Here is a 20792-nt window from a genome sequence, read left to right as displayed (position 1 = left end):
TGCTAGGGTCACTGCTCTAGCATAGGTTCAATCCCTGGCCCAGGGATTTCCACATGCCATGGGCACAGCCGGAAAAAAAAAAAAAAATTCCTACTTCAATGTGAAGTTATATTTTATATAAAAAGGTACTCAGAACAGCTGTCTCAGTGTACTCAAGCTATTTCATATCTTGTTCAATCCTAAGTGTGATATTTAAAGAGGCACAATGAAAATTATAGTTAGTCAAACATAATGGTTCCATTACTTAATTGTTTCCCATCTTCAATGTCCCCTTATCTGCTAGTTCCTTCCCTTCATGATATAAACATACTGAGATGACTGCCATATTCAAAGGCTGACTTTTAGCCCATATATCATTTGCTGCTAAGTCAGATCCTCTTAACCTTTTCCTTCTTGAGATTATCAGACCTTAATCTCAATCATCATCACAAAATTTGTCAGTTGTTTCCTCTGGGTTTCCATCAAAGGATCCTCCCTCTCTCTCTCTTTTTTTTTTTTTTTATTTTAAAGTTTGACCTTTAAATACTAACATTCTCTATGGCAGCACCATTGACCTCTTTTATTCTGATTGAAAACACAACTTATCAACATCTATAAAATCACCAATATTCTGGGGTACCCACATCTTTCTCTCTAGCTAAGGCCTATCTCCTGAGCCCTAGAGCTCAGGAGGATACAACCTGCCAATGGGAAAGTATGTATAGACACAAGCATATGAACATAGCTAAACTGCTCTGATAACACAGAACTGGAAGCAATGAACTCTCTATTGGATAAGGATAACTATCTTTATGGCTCCAAATTATGTTCACATGTTTTTGGTTAAACAAACAAACAAAATATAACAGTCAAAAAACAACAAAAATTGATTGAGGTTCTAAGTCTAGATGCAAATAAATACGTTTAGACAAGAGAAAGAAATAGTTAACCTAAAGCATGCACAGGTGATGTGGTTTCACTTTACTTTTAGCAGGTTAGTAATACCTGCTGCTGGTGGATCAAGGACCAATTTTTTCACGAAGGCTAATTTCTTGCTCTGCTCACGTGCAGGGAGTTCTCATTTCTCTGAACACCAGAGCCCTGGAAATCCGCACTACCCATGTGCTGCTCAGAATGGACTACATTGTGGTCCATTTAACTATTTCCTGAGTAAATACCTCTCATCTCACTAGTCAGAGCATGAGCTTCCTGGGAACGTGGCCAGGGCTACTTTTATCTTGGGGTCCTATACCTTGCGCTACACCTAACATACAGGAGTTGAGTGAAACACAATGAATACATGAATGAACAAATGAAAATTTCTCTTCCTCATCATTTCTAATCTCCCCTCATCTCCCAAACCTACACCTGTTTACCATTCTCTGTCACATCAACAAGCAAATACAAGCAAGCCAGCCAGAAACCGAGCACATTTTCTTATTTGTCTTAAGACAAGCTCATCTCATACCATGAAGCCTTCAGTCATTAAATACATCTGCAGAAAACACTGTACCGTGTGGGGGACAAGAGTGTATTCGACATGTTTACAGCATGACCTGTGCATGGTTACTAACCATTATTTCTGATTCATGATCCTTTCAGGATTATGATTCGGAAGATTGATTAACATGGACTAAGTATTCGACAGATACATGTCCAGGAACAGTCCAGGGCAAACCATCACAGCGTGCTTGTGAAGGATACCCTCTGCAGACTGGCACACAGGTGCTGCTTTGAAGGCTCAGGTTCTCCAGTCCCCCTAGCTTTGCACTGGAAGCAGCATATGCACCTCAACTGACAGTGTTTGATGGCAAACAGCAGAAAGTGTGGCCCAGAGAACAGCAGTCAGTAACATGAATTTAACATTGAAAATAAGCTGACAGTTCAGGTACATAAAACAGGGTGAGACAGTTTAAGTCTAAATTTCAGGGATGGGGAAACTATTCAAGCAGGAACTGATCCACATGGAAAACCACTTACCCAGGATTTGCTCGCTCCTTCGCTCTGATCCAAGGCACCAGGAAGTGAACAATATTTTATATAAACACCGAGTTCTCACACAAATTCAATAACAACATTGAATTCTCAAAGGACTTTTTAGAGGTACATTTATAGATGAAATGAAGAAAATATTTCAGAGGCAGTGCTCGTGTAAGAAATCCTAAATGCAGTTTTAAAGGATTTTTATCATAAATTTCAGCCTTGAAAAACATAGGGATTTGATTAGCATTAGTAAGATCAATATAATATATATTTAACACTATATATTATAGTGTAAAATATATACTGAAATATGAGTCCAGTTTCAGGGAGCATAACTTGGACAGGAAGAATATCCTAATGGTGTAAATCAAAAAAGGAAAAAACAGGTAATAGCAAGCAGTAATTTTCAACAGATTAAAACATATGTGGGAAAAAATAGTAAGTGTGGAAAATCTGATAGATTTTGTCTCCTTGATGTTAGACTGAATATACTCTGGAATGCAGTTTAGATGCTTATGTAAATCATGTATAAATGCATGTGTTTGTTTTTTTTTTAAACCAGTGACCGCCTTACAATGACCACAGAGAGGCACTAAAACTATTCAGTCAGCCAAAATAGCAATTATGTTTGCAAGCAAGTTTGGTTGGTTTTCTTACCTTCATATTCTGGGGAAGAAAAGTAATAAAATTGAATAATGACACTGCAATATCTTAGGAGAATTTCAGATGCCATCCCCATGATGGACGGCCTCTGCCTCCATCTTTGGCTTATAGGGTTAGGACTGTGTCTCGGGAGTGAAACAAACACTTCATTTACCTGAGACAGTGACTGTCGGAGCCGCGCCATCTGCGTGCTGTGGCCTTTATTGTGATCCTGCTCAGAAACCATCTGCTTAAGCTTTTCCTTCTCTATAGCTATGCTATTAAATGCAGACTTCAAAAGAGAATGCACTGGGTGGGGAGAAAAGTAAGAAATAAAGATCAAATGGATCTGCAGAGACTATACAAAATTATAAACGTCTCAGCACTTTAACTCATGCAAAGATATTTTCTGGAAAGGTTATGTTACAGTTAATTAAAAGTCAGCCTTAAGATGGAATCCATAATAAAAACTATACACAAAACAAATATGGTGGAGTTCCCGTGATGGCTCGGTGGGTTAAGAAACCAACATAGTATCCCTGGGGATAGGAGTTTGATTCTTGGCCTTGCTCAGTGGGTTAAGGATCTGGCGTGGCCACAAGCTGCAGCGTAGGTCACAGATGTGGCCCAGATCTGCTGTTGCCGTGGCTGTGGCCTAGGCTGCCAGCTGTAGCTCTGATTTGATCCCTGGCCTGGAAACTTCCATATGCCACAGGTGTGGCCCTAAAAAGAAAAAACAAAACAAAACAAACAAACCAAATATGGTAATGGTTATTAATCAAGAGAAAAGTTTTAGCATTTCATACCAGACAAGGCAACAAAGACTAGAAGCAGCATATACAATATCAATTTTATTTTTTATTTTATTATTATTTTTTTAATAGTTAATTTCAATATTTAGAAACTAACCTACATACAATTCCTAGAAGGAAAAAGGAGTAAGTTTTACCCTGCCATGGTTGATGACAATATTTGAGCCGTTCTGTGTACAATGAAGCCTCATGCAAATCATTTAGAACTATTCAAAAATTATTTCTGTGAAGCGTGGATCCCCAAAAAGAGCACTTTTATGAGTTCTGCCAATAGAAATCAGACAGCTGTTTTAGAAGTTCTAACTAGTTCTCTTAGGGGTAGGAAATGATTTGGTCTTAAGAACAGCACTTGCATTACTTCTAAGCCCAGAATATCATGATATCAGAAGTGCTTTCAGAGTATAGACTTCCAGTTATATGATGAGTAAGTTCTGGGGATCCAATTGTACAGTATGGTGGTTAGAGTTAATGGTATTGTATTACATACTTGACAATTGCCAAGAGAGTAGATCTTAAATGTTCTCACCACGAAAAAGACAGGGTAATTATGTGACATGATGGACGTGTTTGTTATCTCTATGGTGGTAATTAATTTGCAGCATATGAGGACATCAATCAACATGTGTACCTTACATTTACACAATGTTACATATCATTTACATCTCAACAAAGCTGGAAATAAAATAAAACAAAATAAAGGCAACAATAAAAACAACCTCCACCCTCACTTCTGCATACCTAACAACATACACTGGTAAAATCCAAGGCGGTCTTTAATTTTGAAACACACGTTTGAATTTCCAACTTTTATCTTCACAATAACAGTGTCTATAAAATGTAGTCTTCTAAAGTAAAGATATCCTTATAAGAGAAAGGATATTTTTAAAGGAAGTGAAAAAACTGAGCACAAAAAATTTAGCCTGAATTAAAGGGGGAAAATGGTAGGATTCCAAGGGTCTCAGAATCTGTTGATTTATGTGCTACATTCTAATTGCCATCAATTTTAAGGCAATAACTCGGTGGCTGAAATACATTAACCCCACCAGCAGCTCTAAAAGTGGACTCTAGCTCATTTCAAAATCCATAATTCTTCCTAAAGAGTTGATGTAATCGTCATAGAAAAGCTGCTTTTTTTCCCACTGCAGTTGAAAAGAAAATATGTTGTTTCAACAGAGGCTTTAAAATGCTGTTGAAACTTGGATTTCCTGAAAGCCTCAGGATTGCAAGCAAATACACAAAGCTTTCCTGGGGCTACCTTCAAATTTATCCATCTTCCTTTAGCAGCTATTTTTAGCAGCTATATTTAATTCATACATTTGTCTCATTCTACCTGCATTATTAGTAAAACTTACTGGCTTTCCGGGGCATATATCTATAATTATATAAACAAAATAACATTGTTCTAGTCTAATGACATAATTAGCATTCAGCTAGGAAATGTAATAAAAATGTACAAGGAGTAAAATAGCAGGTGAAAGAGATGGTCTTACAGAATCTCAATTGAGAAATCTATAGAAAAAAAAGAGGTGGAAGGTGATTTAGTTTAATTGTTTCAGGATTGTGGAATTAAAGTTTCTGAGAGTACATCTTTGCTGATGGTTTGTCAGTATACATTTTTATTGACTTCAGCATTCCGAGTTCCCTCAGTGTAAAGCTCTTCTCTTCTTGAGTATTATGGGGGGTGGTACTTGAGATGTTCCATTTAATACACATTTTCAAGAATTTTTTTTTTTGGCTGAGCCTGTAGCATGTGGAGGTTCCTAGGCCAGGGATCAAACTCATACCATAGCTATAACCAGAGCCATAGCAGTGACAACTCTGGATCCTTAACCCACTAAGCCACAAGGATACTTTCTCTGCCCAAACTACAACCTTATGTTAAGGATCGGCTGTTGTTACCGGCTCTGGTTACAGCTGTGGCATGGATCCAATCCCTGGCCTGGGAAGTTCCACATGCCACCCACACACACACAAAAAACCCCCCAAAACAACCCCTGTAACCTTATGATGTGTGTTCTCCCAGGATGCAGGCATCATATCCCTGTTTTGTCTATAGAACTTCAGTAAGTATATAAACCATTTGACCTTTTTACATGACCACCCAGACATGGGTAAGAGAGTAAATGGCAACTTCTTATCAAAGAAGAGAGTGTCTCTGAAGGGCACGTTATGTTTGTTGTTACCTTTCTGTGCAATTAGACAAAATTCTTCTTGAAGCTTTGTGTAATCCGTTGAACTTTCCAGAGGGTCTGTGAGGTGGCTAGGGGGAGTCTGAAATTCAATATCTGCACAAAGGTTGGGGTTGGAAGAATGCAAGCGAACCGGGGACATGGTAGCACTGAAAGGAACCTGAAAGGGGAGGCCACAAATTATTAACGAGCAACAGCATGCTGTTCCACATTCTCTTACACAGTAAAGAGCTCTTCCATTCTCCCAAACAATAGATTCCTCTCTGGTGACACATGTGGAGACAGCACTCATTTATTTTGCAGGTGGTTGGGAGTAGGAAGGAGTCGCATTTCCCGTAGATGATTCGGTACTGCCACTGACTCACTGGCTTTTCACTGTCACAGGGAGAGATGACTGCAGCAATGACAGGAAGAAGAGGCACAATCGCAGATAGGTGTCAACTCTGAACCTACTGGCACAGTACGGGCAGAAAGCAGCCTCAACTGTGATGAAGCTGACCTTCTCTCATGGAAGTCAGGGACTCATGTCAGAGGACTTTTCATGCCTACTTCTTTCTGCGCCTGGAGCAGGAACTTACTGAACAGGTAACAACTCCAGAGGTGCATATGCAGAAAAAGGCACCTGCTCCCCTGCCATTAGATAAAACATAAAAGTGTACTACTAAATATAATAATAACTTAATGCATTCACAATTAAACTTGACATTGATATTATATAAATTATTGTAGTTTACCATTGTATGTTACACACAACTCTGTTATAGACATGAACGTGGCTTATGAACCGGCCAATATTGAAAAGCATTAAATAAAAAAAGTCATATTACTATAGATTTTCCCAAATGGCTAGAGGTACTTCCTTGCCCAGGCTGGATCTGGGCTAGGCTTCTGATGGGTGGAGGTAACATACCTTTCTCTTTCCTTCTAGAAGCTTCTACCTGACTACTACAAATGATGTCAGCCAAACATTAGTGGAAAATGAGAACACCAATTCCTCTTATAAATCAGATCACCAGTAACCTCCCCTAATTCTGACCGCACAGATATGCATTCAATTATCTTCAAGACTCAGACTCTGACTCTTCCACAAGCTGAAATTAAAACACAACTCACAGCCCCTATCTAACAGAAAATATGCCTAGGAGGAAAGAACCAGTATCTTGTCTGATGTATACATATGTCAGAACCACTTCCTTTTTTCATTTTTTTGATTTAGCTTTAAACCTCATGACAGAAAAAGAAGGCAGGGGGGAGAGGCGTGCGCACTGAGAATACACAGGATGGAGGAAATGGAGAGACCCCAAAATCTAACCTGAGCTGCAGTTTGTGGGTTGGGGAGGACGCAGCTGAGATTGGAGAGGGTCCTTAGGGTGTAGCTTGGCTCTGGCAGTGAGCTATTTATCTCAAAATATATCTAGGGCTTACTGGGAAAGAAAGTGAGCATGAAGCAGTCTCCCTAATTCAGCTAAGCTAAGCATGTTACTATATGCCATCCGAAGCATTTGGTTTCTGGAGTTATCAAAGTAACTCTACCTCATCCTCCATGGGGACCCTGGCTATACTGGGCCGGGAGATGTCAACAGCTTGTTTATCCCATGAGGATCTCAATTTCTGGCTCTTTCAGAGAAAAGACACAAAAGTGGCAGATGGGCCAATTGAGAAAATGGAGTTCAACAGTTTGCTGGAATCTTGTCCAAGGTAACTTTGTGATGATAATGGCTGCATTATTTTTAGGATATCCATAAAGGAATGGGATTTATCTGAGAGAATATTTGAAGATAGATAAAGAATCTTTCTGACCTTGACTGTAGTGGTGCTAAATAGAGAAAGAGAAATTAGTCCAAGGCCATGGAAGAGGGACAGAGAATGCATGGAAAGCTTGGTTCCTAGAAGGTCATGGGCAGAGACTGTGACCCGAGGAAATGAATAGACCAAGGAGTTTTCAGACCTAAGAATATGGTTTCCGAATACAAGGAACTAGAAGAGCATTTAAGAAGGAATGTGGGTATTTGGCGACGGGGAATGAATGTGTTGAGAATCAGGGCAAAGAGTTTTATCTGCACTTAGGTGACTTCAGCACTCCAAGGACTGGCACATGTTGTGGGTGTCTCTTCCCTGAGTGGTGAGGAGGCTGGGGGACAGGGGGTGCTGGGTAGCCAGGGTGCAGTGGACGCCCAGAGACTCCAGTCAGGACCCAGGCCTGTCCCTGAGATAATGGCCTATTGACAGCTGGAATCAGAGACTGTGAAGAAAAACATGTTACAAATTTATATTTCAAACGTAATGGAAGTTTAAATTGGCAATTAAAACAGTAAAAGTGATTTTGTATATAACCCACAGGGAAAGGGACTTGGAATGCTCTATTCAGATGACAATCAGACTGTTCCCTGGAAATTGAAAATAATTTTTACATACTTCTGACTGAAACTATTTATATTGATATCTTTAAATGAAGTATATGGAATGGGTCACTTGAAAAATTCATGAAGTGAAATGAGAATACAAACCGAGATGTATTAATCTAACTCTAATTGAGTATCTCTTCAGCCTGGGGACTTATTTACTCACTTCCTTATTCATCAGTTTGAGTATTATGGGATTCAAACATTTAAGTGGTAACTAGCTTCTCTGTCAGTGATGACTGGAATGGGAGCCGTCTACAGCTCTCAGCGTTTGTATCTGAGAACCCTCAACATTGGAAATGCAGCTTCACATCCTCTTCCGGAAAGAAATCCCAGGCTTCCTTGAAATCCTGTGACAGGGAGCCTGATCCTGGAATATTCTGGCACCAACAACTGCAGTTTGGAAGGGGGCCGCTAGGAGACGCTTTTATCACCTGTCTATAAAGAAGTCAAAAGAGAACTAGATTGACAGTGGACTACTGTTTTTTACTCATACATGTAGCAAAAAACATGAATGAGAAAGAGAATATACAATAGCAGGTTGAAGGAAGATACCGAACACATGAATGAGAAAGAGAATATACAATAGCAGGCTGAAGGAAGATACTGAATGTGTATAACTCACAGAGCTGATGTGAAAAGTCTCTGCTGTTGTTACTCTGCATCCTGTGTACAGGGATCCTTAGTAGAGTACTGACTGCCTGGGACCCTCAATGTTCTTCCATGGGGAGGGACCAGTGTTTTTCTTTTCCAGTGCCCTATTCTCTAGGGTCCGGCTGATGCTGAAGGGGACCACTGAGGATGCTGGTGCTAAGAATCAACAAGACTAAATCTCTGAAACCTCTTGGGCAGACTTCTCTCTGGCAGCAATCTCAGTTGCCCTACATAGCTGAGTGGTCAAGGAGAACAAGTGACTAGAGTCCTGTGGAAAAACCCCAGGTAAAAGGCACCAAGCAGGACAGGATAGGCTCAAAATGTGTGAGCTAACTTTACTGTTGGGAATTAAGGGGAACCATTGCATTAAGATAAATAGAAGGACTGAGTCACCAATGACAGGTCCCTGAGATGTGGGTGGGGGGCCAAGGGAACCAGTGGAAGGTCCTGCTAGATGTTATCTTGCTCTGGTATGAAGATAAAACTATAAATCCTAGAGGGTTTTGGAGTTCCCATTGTGGCTCAGTAGTTAATGAACTCGACTACTATCCATGAGGACACGGGTTCGATCCCTAGCCTCACTCGGTGGGTTAAGGATCTGGCATTGCCATGAGCTGTGGTGTAGGTTACAGACATGGCTTGGATCCTGCGTTGCTGTGGCTGTGGTGTAGCTGGCGGCTGCATCTCTGATTAAAACCCTAACCTGGGAACCACCACATGCCACAGGTGTGGCCCTAAAAAAAAAAAAAAAAATCCTAGAGGGTTTAGAGTAACCCTTCCCTCTAGTTATTCCTGAATATATGACTAAATGTTGCCAGCTTTGCTCATTAGAGGCTCTAAGTTATTCTTAATCTCTGTGGTCACAGCTACCCTGGGGGGAGATAAGAATCAACACTTTCATGTTTCAAAAGCTTTTTCTCTTGTACTGCCAACTAAAAATGTATATAAATCTATTCTATTCAAATAGGTTCTAATTCCACTTTTAATATATTCACTATATGTATCTGCAATTTGAAAATGAACACCATAGAAACACAATCACTTCCCTGCATGGCACCCTTAAAGTACATTATTTAAGGAAACATTAGTATTTTCATAAAATGACTGACATTTCCTTTCCATACTGAGATCCTGTTCTCTCTCTAATAATCATTTAGATCTCTGAATTTTGTAAATGAAATGTTACTTTTAAGAATTTAAAAATTGATTTTACATGTAACTATTGTCAGAATCTGTTACCATGTCAATAACTAAATACTTTATTCATCTGTATTTGAATACATGCATAAGACATTAAATGCAAAATCAATTTCAAAAATTTGTTCAAATGTTCATAAAACTGTGAGTTTTAGGAGTCAGTTCCCTAATAAATTCCAAGTCACTGGTTCACTTCATAATCAAAATCATTTCTGTCTCTCAAACAATCCAGCTAAGTACCCAAATATAAATCAAGAGTCAGTCACTAATTACAAAGCAGCAAACCAACAAGCCTCACACCAGTATCCATTCTCCCACAATGCAACCAAAATCTTTTCATATTTTTCTTTAATTCAGGTCTTAAAGTATACTCCACCAGCAGTAAAAGTGAGACTATTGTAATTCAAGACACATCATCTAATAGCCAAAGAGCTAATGTACATGTTTGCTATAAACTCAGTACTCCGTATTTTAAAAGCTGATATGATGTCATGATTAAGCAAATATTATGATTTATTTTTATCCAGAAAATTCTTGTATTTGCATATTCTTTTTTTTTTTTGGTCTTTTTGTCTTTTTAGCTATTTCTTGGGCCGCTCCCATGGCATATGGAGGTTCCCAGGCTAGGGGTTGAATCGGAGCTGCAGCCACCGGCCTACACCAGAGCTACAGCAACGCGGGATCCGAGCCGCGTCTGCAACCTACACCACAGCTCACGGCAATGCCGGATCCTTAACCCACTGAGCAAGGCCAGGGATCAAACCCGCAACCTCATGGTTCCTAGTCGGATTCGTTAACCACTGCGTCACGACGGGAACTCCGTATTTGCATATTCTATTTCATATTCTGTGTGGACAGTTCACTATTTTAAGCACCTTCAATTTAATTTTAAGTTTTGGTTATTTGCCTTATCCATCTCAATATTTCCTCTAACCACTTAAAATCCATGCTATTTTCTCTTAAAAAAAAAAAATAACAAAAAACTAACGTCTAGATGTGAATTAAATGCCCTTTAACTTTGTGGTTTTCTCCTTTCCACACTATATTTTCTGATTTTCAGCTCATTATTCTTTGCAGAAAGCAATTTTCTTTAGTTAAGTGTAAATTTGGGTAGCCATTGAGAGATGACATCAAAATTCACCTTTTCTTACCCTCTCATTTCTTTATTCTCACTTCCTTTCAAATAGTCACATTGCTACAAAAAAAAGCACAATTTTTATCTGTAGTAACATGACTTTTCTTAGAAAAAGAGAAATCAATTAGCAAAGGTTCCAATATCAGTACGGCAAAAACCAACCAACCAAACAAAACCCCAATATCATTTAAGGAAATCCCACACCACAGAGAGCCGTACTCTGTTTTGCAACCTTGAATTTAAATTGTTTCTTACACTAGAGCAGAAGGAGAGATCTGGATTACATGACAGTTTTCCATTGCCAACCCGATAACCTGTGTGCGACGCCTGCCATGCAAAGACGGCCAGAGAATATGCGAAAGCTATGCTGACACAGGAGAGGGCTATAGTGGATGCCACCGCACACGAGTGGCACCATTAGACAGGGGAGATGACACTAGAGCACAGTTTCTCATTTTTAGTCAACGTCCACTTGAGATTGAAATGCACTCACTGTTGTAGCCACTGCTGCTGCGAGCCTCTGCCGGCGCCGAGTTGTGCTGAACTGGCCCTTCGCAGATGGCCCTTCCTGACAGTGAATGAAAGAAGAGGAGGGAAGAGAAAACACGGGATGGGGAGGGAGAGGACAGGATATGGGAGGATGACAAGTAATCAGACAAGGGAGAGGGAGAATTTTTAACTAAAGTTGACTTTTGCTAAATCTTATTAGCACTGAAAAGAGCTTGAAGGGGCATTCATGCTGTGAGAAAAGTTTAGCATTCTCATGGCAGAACACCCCAACACTTAAATTCACTTGCTGACGCTAACCCTTACCCCAAAAGGAGATGGAAAGTTATGAACTGATGAAGAGCTTACGATTTCAAAGTCAAATAAATGTACATACTGTTTTAGTCATGTGATGCCATGTTATATGAAGCCAAAAGGCATTCAATAAATGGAAGCAAAGAAAACAAATAAGTCCAGGAAAAAAGTGATTAAATAAACAATGCGCCAAGGCTAAAACAAACAGGTTGTAATGAGAGCCTCTGATTGGCCAGGCAGAACTATTTTGTTTCTTGCTGGAAGGAAAAATTATGGGGAAGGATACTATGAATCTTCAATTCCCCATTTTTTTCTCCTACTATAAAGGTTTCAGGGATTCAAAGAGCGGTGTTGGGGAGTTCCCGTTGTGGCTCAGTGGTTAACGAATCTGACTAGGAACCATGAGGATCCCTGGTCTTGGACAGTGGGTTAAGGATCCGGCGTTGCCATGAGCTGTGGTGTAGGTTGCAGATGTGGCTTGGATCCCGCATTGCTGTGCCTCTGGCATAGGCTGGTGGCTCCAGCTCTGATTAGACCCCTAGCCTGGGAACCTCCATATGCCATGGGTGTGGCTCTAAAAAGACAAAAGACAAAAAGAATGGTGTTGGGATTTTCAGGTTGAAGAACTTTCCAAGGAAGAAGGCAGTCCTCAGAGTATAGGGGGAAAAAAATCTCAATTGTCCTCAGTGTGTTGGGACAAAACCTACAATAATCAACTATGAAAATCTGAAAGCACAGGTTTCATTCAGTGATGTGTACCTGTGCACAAACCAGAAGAGGAATTCTAGAGCTTGCCTTTCTTTCTTTCTTTCTCTCTTTCTCTCTTTCTTTCTTTCTTTCTTTCCTTCCTTCCTTCCTTCTTTCTTCTCTCTCTCTCTCTCTCTTTGGGGGAGAGTATTAAGGGAAAATAACACTTCCTTCTAATTAACTCAGCTTTGCCTTCATTTGACAGACCCTGACTCTTCAAGGTTGTGAAGGATAATTTCAGTTCCAATTAACTGAAATGTTCTTAGTCACCTAACAGTTCAGACTGAGAAAAAAAATTGCATGGCTGCATTAGTCTTTTTGGAATGGCAGAAAAAAAAATACTTTAAATTTTTTATCTTCAATTATCTGAAGTTTTAAATTACATTATATCTCTCTTCCATCTTTATAAACCTTCCATGTACATATATGTATATGTTTACACAAACACACATACATAATCTGTTTTACACAAAACGTTTTCTATACAAAATCCCTTCATGGCTACCATAGTTTAAAAAAGATAGAGAGAATGTACTTTCACCATTCAATGTAATTTGAGCATCTTTGAGATCTAGGATAGCTACACATGAATGACATCAGATCATTTATTTGCTAGCCCATACTTCCTACTATTCTTCATTCTCTTCAATATCTAGGGATCTAGTATTTAACTCATGCTATTAGCAACATAGAAATCCAGCAACAATGTCTTCTACAGAAACCTTATAAAATCATTCTCTTTTTGCTTTCCTCTACCTCATTTAAAACACAGTCAATCATGGAGTTCCCATCGTAGCTCAGTGGTTAACGAATCTGACTAGGAATCATGACGTTGCGTGTTCAATCCCTGGCCTTGTTCGGTGGGTTAAGGATCTGGTGTTTCCATGAGCTGTGGTGTAGGTTGCAGACACAGCTCGGATCCTGCGTTGCTGTGGCTGTGGTATAGGTGGCTACAGCTCCGATTAGACCCCTAGCCTGGGAACCTCCATATGCTGCAGGAGCGGCCCTAGAAGAGGCAAAAAGACAAAAACGAATAAAACAAACAAACAAAAAAACCCCCACAGTCAATTTGTTACTGCATGATGATACTGAGATTTTTACTAGAACCAGAAATTTGAATTCTGGGACACAGAAGTATTTTTTTTCTAAAAAGTAATTCCACAGAGTCTTCTGGGACAACCACTGCCTCCAACGAATTACACAATGGATTCCTGAGCTTACTTTTCAGGGACTTCTAGAAGAAATATGGCCAAACTCTATGGCCATAAGTAGGTCCAAACAATTTAAGCTTCACATTCAAATCAACAGCATAATCTAACTTACATAAGAATAAGCAGTCAAACATCCAGTATAACATGTTCTTCATTTTTACTTTCCCAAGGCCAATTTTAACAATAATCTATTTCATAATTATTTCAAAATTATAACTATTACAGATTGCTGAATACGAAGTTCAATAAAACAACATCCATAACAACAACAGCAGTAACAATAACCACCACCACCAGCCTAGGTTCCTTCACAAATGACTGGTGGACTAAAAGTTCCAAACAATAAAGGGGATGAAAAATGAGTCATTCACCTCAAAAAGACTCTCAAGTTGGCTGCAGCAATGACCATCGCAGAAAGTTGTTCAAGCAGTGCAATGATTATGGGCTTAAAACACATACTTGGCACCATGACATGGGATTCTAATGATCAAGAAACATTTAATACAGGAGGGGAAAAACCTGTGTTTTAGGGCGGGAGAAGGTGGTGGGTATGTTTAATCCACTGCAGTAGAAATAAATGTACTGCCTTTCTGTAGGTAAAATACTGATGAATAATGACGTTCATATTAGTCACAGTTGCCCCTGGCTGATTTTATGGTTCTGCAGCCAAACATGCATATTGAGGAAACTTCCAAGTAATTTCTCAGTGAGGGAGAATGAGCATTCTAAGCGGTCCTAGAAGGCCTGTTGGTTGGGTTGAGCAGGAAAGGTCTAGGGATGGTACTAAATTCTGCAGCATTACCCTACGATCCTTTGTTTTACCAGTTCAAGTGGAAGTGCAGTTTCTCTGGGAATGATTGGATAACAGCTTACCACCACCTGTCAGTCTATTTGTTTCCACTGGAGTTGGAACTAAATCACCTAATTTCAGAAGGTGAATGTCTTCTTTGAGTGTGGGGATGAGATAATTTCAATCACCCACCCCCACAGATAATTAAACTGGAATCACAAGGGCCATTTTGTTACTCCTTGGTAAAACAGAAACAAGGGAAAATAATACAAAATGAAAATTTAAGAATAAACCACCCAAAATGTGACAGGAATGTGAATGAAGAATATTTTTCCACTTTTTGAACTCCTTCTGATGACTCAAAAAAAATCTTTGTAAATTCTCTGCACATTGAACAGTACAGCCTGTGACTAGGAGTTGCATTCTGATTCTTTCAGGAAAAACTGAGTGATACAGGGGCCATGGTGGGCTTTGTAACCACAGCAGGGCAGCCAGCAGTATCCCACTTAGATTCCTTAAGAACCGACCTATTCCAGACCATAACTGTGAATGGGAATCTGTTCAATGATATATCTTAGAAAAATGAGACTGAAATGATATTTGTCCACAAATGTATATGTTCTTATGATGCTGGCCCTTTTCAATTATTTTATTTACAATTCAGATACTTTTCTCCTAGCTATGATAACCAATAATACCATGCTTTAAAACAACACAAAACTAGACAATCACATGCTCAAAAAACAGAAGAAATTGCCAAAAGTAATTTTAGGTAATTTTCTTGTGAAGTCATTTGGCACATGTGTCTCTACAGTATTAATTTTCTGAACAGAAGGGAAAACATATGAAAACATACAAAAGACCACAAAAAAATTGTGTTTGTAGAATGTGAGCATTCTAAGTTAAAAAAAAAAAAAGGATCTTTAGTGCTTGTGAAAATTTATTTTCAAATACATCAAATTAGCAAGCAAAGCAAAAAAGAGTTTGTTATTTACACATTCGGAATTAAAACACAAAGATTGATCAGAAAAATCAGAATTAAGAAAGAACTATTGTTCTTATATAGAAGATTCTAACAAGCAGTTTACACCTGCATAGACTATAGAGTGATTAATGTGTAATAATAAGAAAAGGAAAATTCTAAGTCTAATTTTGATTGTGCAGGACAAGAGTCTTTTTTTTTTTTGCCTTTTCTAGGGCCGCTCCCGTGGCATATGGAGGTTCCCAGACTAGGGATCTAATCGGAGCTACAGCTGCTGGCCTACGCCAGAGCCACAGCAACACAGGATCCGAGCCGCATCTGCAACCTACACCACAGCTCACAGCAATGCCGGATCCTTAACCCACTGAGCAAGGCCAGGGATCGAACCCGCAACCTCATGGTTCCTAGTCGGATTCGTTAACCACTGAGCCACAACGGGAACTCCAGGACAAGAGTCTTTTTAATACATAGTGAAGACTGGAGTAATAGAAACCCTGGTTTAAAGATCTGAAAGCAACATGAATTTTGACATAAGAGGTTTTAGGAATTTATCATATTCAGTATCATTGAATGCAATAACATATGAAGATCTCACTTTAAAATTTTAAAACTATTCATTTCAGTTAAATAACTTATTTAAAATGAATTTCAAGTATATCTATCATGAGCCAGCCTTTAGTTCAGATTTTAAGTGACTGTTGATAGCCAATAATATGTATTTTTGTAGAATCATAGAATTTTAAAGTTGAAAGGGAATTCAGACATCATTAAGTCAACTCTATCATTTTACCCAGGAGTTAATGGAATCTTAGAAAATTTAACAGAAATGCATGAGATTATACTGCCAGGAAATCACAGTGATTAGAGTAGAACCCAAGTTTGCTAATTTCTAACCTGTTGCAACCCTCATCTCATTTATTGATAGATACAAGTTCAGAAAAGCTAACACATAAAAGGCTCTTTTTAAGATCAAGTGTATATGTAAATGAATGTTCATTACAACCCATTTGATTTTAGGTCTAGATTTTTAAGGTGACCTTTTGTTAAAATATGTTTTAATGGTTCAAAGACCGTAATTGGGCATGAAAATGCCACTCTGCAGCCATATTACATAATTTTAACCTTTCTTTCAAACTCTTTTGACTTATGCCAGAATAAGAATAGATTTCTCACTGTTTTAGATAATACAAGTCAGTCTGAAAAGCACAAGCTTTCAAGTAGTTAAAAGCTGCTTTAAACTTTTTAACTTCTATGAATTGATACATAAAGACTAATATATTTTTAAAATATATAAATATGAATGAAGGAAAAGTAGAGTCTGTACCTGCAGTTGTATTTTTGTATCTTTGCTGACACTTTTTGTTCTCCATCGTCTTGTGACCCGCTTGTCTTTCTTTGAAATATCTACACAGTTAGCCTACATTACACAAATAGTTAAAAGCAACAAAGTATTAATAAGTTAACACAGACAGACAAAGAAAGTATAGCAAGTTAGTAAAGAAGCACCGTTAGACACCTAAAGCCAGGAGATTAGCGGGCATTAAAAACAAAGACAAAAACTTAATCATAAAACATATTTTTCTGCTATTTAAAATAAAAACACGATTAGAGCTCTTTAGTGTTTTTTTCCTACAGGAAAAGATGGTAATAATTCTGAGAGTACTTGAGTTAAATCTTCCTAACTATCACTTCTAATGCAAAACAAACATGGAAGAATGATTCAGATATGTATTTCTCCTAGCTAGTTTGTATTTAAACATAAAACATTTCAGAAAAAGACATCTTAATTAACATAAGGACATCAAGATTTAAAAATAACAAGAATCACTCCAGAATATAAGCTAACATGTATTGTAGTTATTTCATTTGAAATGTTACCTTACACATTCATAGAATAATCTAGTAAAAACTCTGAGTGAAAATCTTAAGGCCCTTTGACCAGCAGCAGTAATGTGTTTACCTGCATGTCAGTAAAGTTAGGTGCTGACTGAGTTCTCTGAAGTATTTCCAAATTTTGCAGGAGTTTGCTAAGTTCCACAAGGTTTGACTGGCAGTGTGCAAGGTCTAATACAAATCAGAAATAAAAATACGTTAGAACTGGGCAGGAAGTGGTGGTGATGGTACTAAAAGACCCTCCATCCAAATTAGAGCAAAAGCAATCAGGCAGAGCTGTGTTTACAGAATGATGATATTGGCAAATGAAAGAGGACAGACCCATCTCTGGTTTAGAACCATAAAACCATTGGTTATGTATTGGATGATTTCAAAACCTTTCTTACAAATGAATAGTTATTAGTGTAGAGAGCCATTAAAATCGCAGTGAAATTGGGTGTGCCTATTTTCCTGCTGAGGTGGTCTTTGTCCTGTCAGAAGCCTACACACAGCACACACATGGGAACTTTAGCAGTTGCATGGTTTTGTGGCTAGGAACCTGTCTATCTGCCCTCTCTCTTTTTTAATGGTCACACTTGTGGCATATGGAAGTTCCCAGGCTAGAGACCGAATCAGAGCTGCAGCTCCTAGCCTATGCCACAGCCACACCAATACCAGATCAGAGCTACATCTGTGAACTATGCTGTAGCTTGAGGCAACACCAGATCCTTAACTTACTGATGGAGGCCAGGGATCGAACCCGCATCCTCAAAGAGACAACAATCTACAGTTGAACTCACTTAACAATGCTTCCATGAATAATTTCTTTAAAATCTTTTAGAGACATTATACTAAACACAATTAAAGATTCTCAAAGTGCATTCTCTGGCCTAGCAGCAACAGCATTATGCAGGCATGAATCTCATTCTGCTTGAATTGATGTTCAGAATGAAGAAATACCTTTAAATTTAAAAAAATTGGGATAAAGGAGTTCCCATCGTGGCTCAGTGCTTAACAAATCCAACTAGGAACCATGAGGTCATGGTTCGATCCCTGGCCTTGCTCAGTGGGTTAAGGATCCTGTGTTGCTGTGAGCTGTGGTGTAGGTCGCAGACGCAGCTCGGATCCTGCATTGCTGTGGCTCTGGCGTAGGCTGGCGGCTACAGTTCCAATTCAACCCCTATGCCTGGGAACCTCCATATGCCACGGGAGTGGCCCTAGAAATGGCGAAAATACCAAAAAAAAAAAAAAATTGGGATATGTATTTGAACAAGAAAGAATTTTTAGAAGATCTTCATAATTAAAATAATCACTAAAAAACCTGAACTTTTGATGTTAAGTAGTCAAGAATAGTGAGTCTTAGTATTACTCACTCCTTATTAAACATTTGGGATGTGGCTCCCAGTTATGTGGTGACTTTTTCATGTGTACTGTTGATAAAGAGACTATAACGGGGCATGTTTATGAATCTGTTATATTATAAAGCAGTTGTTCCTTGGAGTTCCGAAGTGGCTCAGTGGTTAACGAACCTGACTAGTATCCATGAAGACACGGGCTTGATCCCTGGCCTCAATCAGTGGGTTAAGGATCTGGCATTGCCGTGAGCTATGGTGTAGGTCACAGACGTGACTTGGATCCAGTGTTGCTGTGGCTGTGATATAGGATGGCAGCTGTAGCTCTGATTCGACCCCTAGCCTGGGAACATGTGCTGTGGTGCGGCCCTAAAAAAGATAAAAAAATAAAACAGTTGTTCCTGTTTTGTAGCCACTTGGTAAAAATTTCAATTACATCATCTCTGCTTCTCATTAAATCTCAAAAGATCTGAATTATTATGGACATGGTACAGGCAGCACAATATCCCTGTAAGATATGGCTAAGGATTAACTGGGTCAAAAAGCATGGGGATTTTTGATTTTTTTTTTTTGATGGATATAAAGTAAAAGAAGGGTAACTGCTATGAAGGTCTTTACATAGGACTCAGAATCTCTACACACTCTACAAGAGCAGGGTGGCAGCAAAACATCAGGGCCAGGTCCCATCTCTCAGCAGCATCTGCCCTAAGGTGGAGCTTGGGTGGGCAGTTGAAGTGCTGCTGTTCGTCTCCCAGGAACTCTTGGCCCTTGGCCATCAGTGGCCTTGAAATTCCTCAACAGACGAAGCCACCCAGTGGAAGTGGCAGAAGAGAGTACTGAGGATGCCAGCACCCTTCCAGGGCTTGTGCTGCCCCCACCCAATAACGGGGGAGGCAGCACCACTGTACTCTTCCCATTTCCCCCACAAAGAAAATAACATGAGTGGCTCAGAAGGGTAGGAAATACAGAAGATCACAGGAAAGGCATGAGAGAGAAAAGTAGCACAAGAAGGAAGGAGTTAGAGGGAAGAGGAGAAGGGAGATGGCTTGAAGAGACCTACATTTTAACTTGCCTTTTAAAGAACAAACTACATCACAAGCACCATGCTGGTAGGGATATTATCTAACATTATCTATCCATGAAGGCTTTTACCCAGTAAATATTACCTTCAAACGTCTTCACAGCTGTGAATATCCTACACAAATAGTATATGGAGGGAGCATAGAAATCCAGAAGTGGGGCTCAAAACCCTTTCTAACAGAACAGAAAAATGAATTTGGTGAATGAACTCGATTCAAGGCAAAAGGACCCAAAACATAGAGTTGGGAGACACTGATTTACTTAACTTACACCGCTCAGCTGCATTTTCTCACTTGTCAAGTGGTTACCCTCTTACTTTTCTGACGAGAAAATACTATGAAAACCAGAAATGGTCTTTATGGAGTATTAATCCATGTTTAATCATTCTTCTAGGGCCTTAACTTGGAATGACACACACCATTTCTTAATATTTCTCTCACATTTTAAGTGGACAGAAATGAAATTCCTGGCAGAATTTCACTGCTTGCCTAAGTATCTGAATGTATGTAAGGATGATAAAGATTTGCCTATGACAATAAAAACACCTTAAAAAAAGAAACCTCTAGAATTTTAATGAAATTTTTTTTTGCCACAGCTGTGTTGTAGAAACTAGGAACCTGAGAACCTGGGAGAAAGGGAAAATCATCCCAAGAAAGGACTGCAAGCCTAGTTTACAGTAGTAAAAAAAAAATTAAAAACTTAAATATCTAGCAGTTTACCTATTTTCTCACCATCCCTACCTTGTTCTAAAAAGAAACATGTCATTCAACTATGGAACGGTTAAATAAATTAAGGTGTATCCAAAGTTATCCCTTTACTATCTCATTTAGGTACCATGATTGGGAAGATACTATGTACCCAGAACAGTTCTAAGCACAGGAAATACAGCAATCAAGTAAGATTCATGGAATTTACATTCTGGTTTTATTTATTTATTTATTTTTTTATATTTTGTCTTTCTATG

At 38.9% G+C, this 20792-nt stretch overlaps 1 protein-coding gene across 8 annotated transcripts in view; it reads right to left on the bottom strand.

Moving 5' to 3' along the window:
* The window catches only part of OSBPL6 (oxysterol binding protein like 6), a 229861-nt gene that overhangs the window by 28881 nt on the left and 180188 nt on the right, over positions 1-20792 (bottom strand). For 3 of the 8 annotated variants that reach the window (XM_047772964.1, XM_047772969.1, XM_047772966.1), the window contains 5 exons: positions 17485-17588; positions 16849-16941; positions 11487-11561; positions 5600-5765; positions 2780-2913 (listed from right to left, as the gene is read on the bottom strand). In XM_047772964.1, coding sequence (XP_047628920.1) covers positions 2780-2913; positions 5600-5765; positions 11487-11561; positions 16849-16941; positions 17485-17588 — 572 coding nt within the window. The remainder of the gene's footprint in view (positions 1-2779; positions 2914-5599; positions 5766-11486; positions 11562-16848; positions 16942-17484; positions 17589-20792) is intronic. The other 5 variants (XM_047772967.1, XM_047772971.1, XM_047772970.1 and 2 more) reach the window with 3 other exon arrangements.

The sequence above is a fragment of the Phacochoerus africanus genome, chromosome 3 (assembly GCF_016906955.1).
Source record: "Phacochoerus africanus isolate WHEZ1 chromosome 3, ROS_Pafr_v1, whole genome shotgun sequence".
NCBI lineage: Eukaryota > Metazoa > Chordata > Mammalia > Artiodactyla > Suidae > Phacochoerus > Phacochoerus africanus.
Note: the sequence above shows the minus strand (reverse complement) of the source record. Positions and strands in the feature narration are given on the sequence as shown.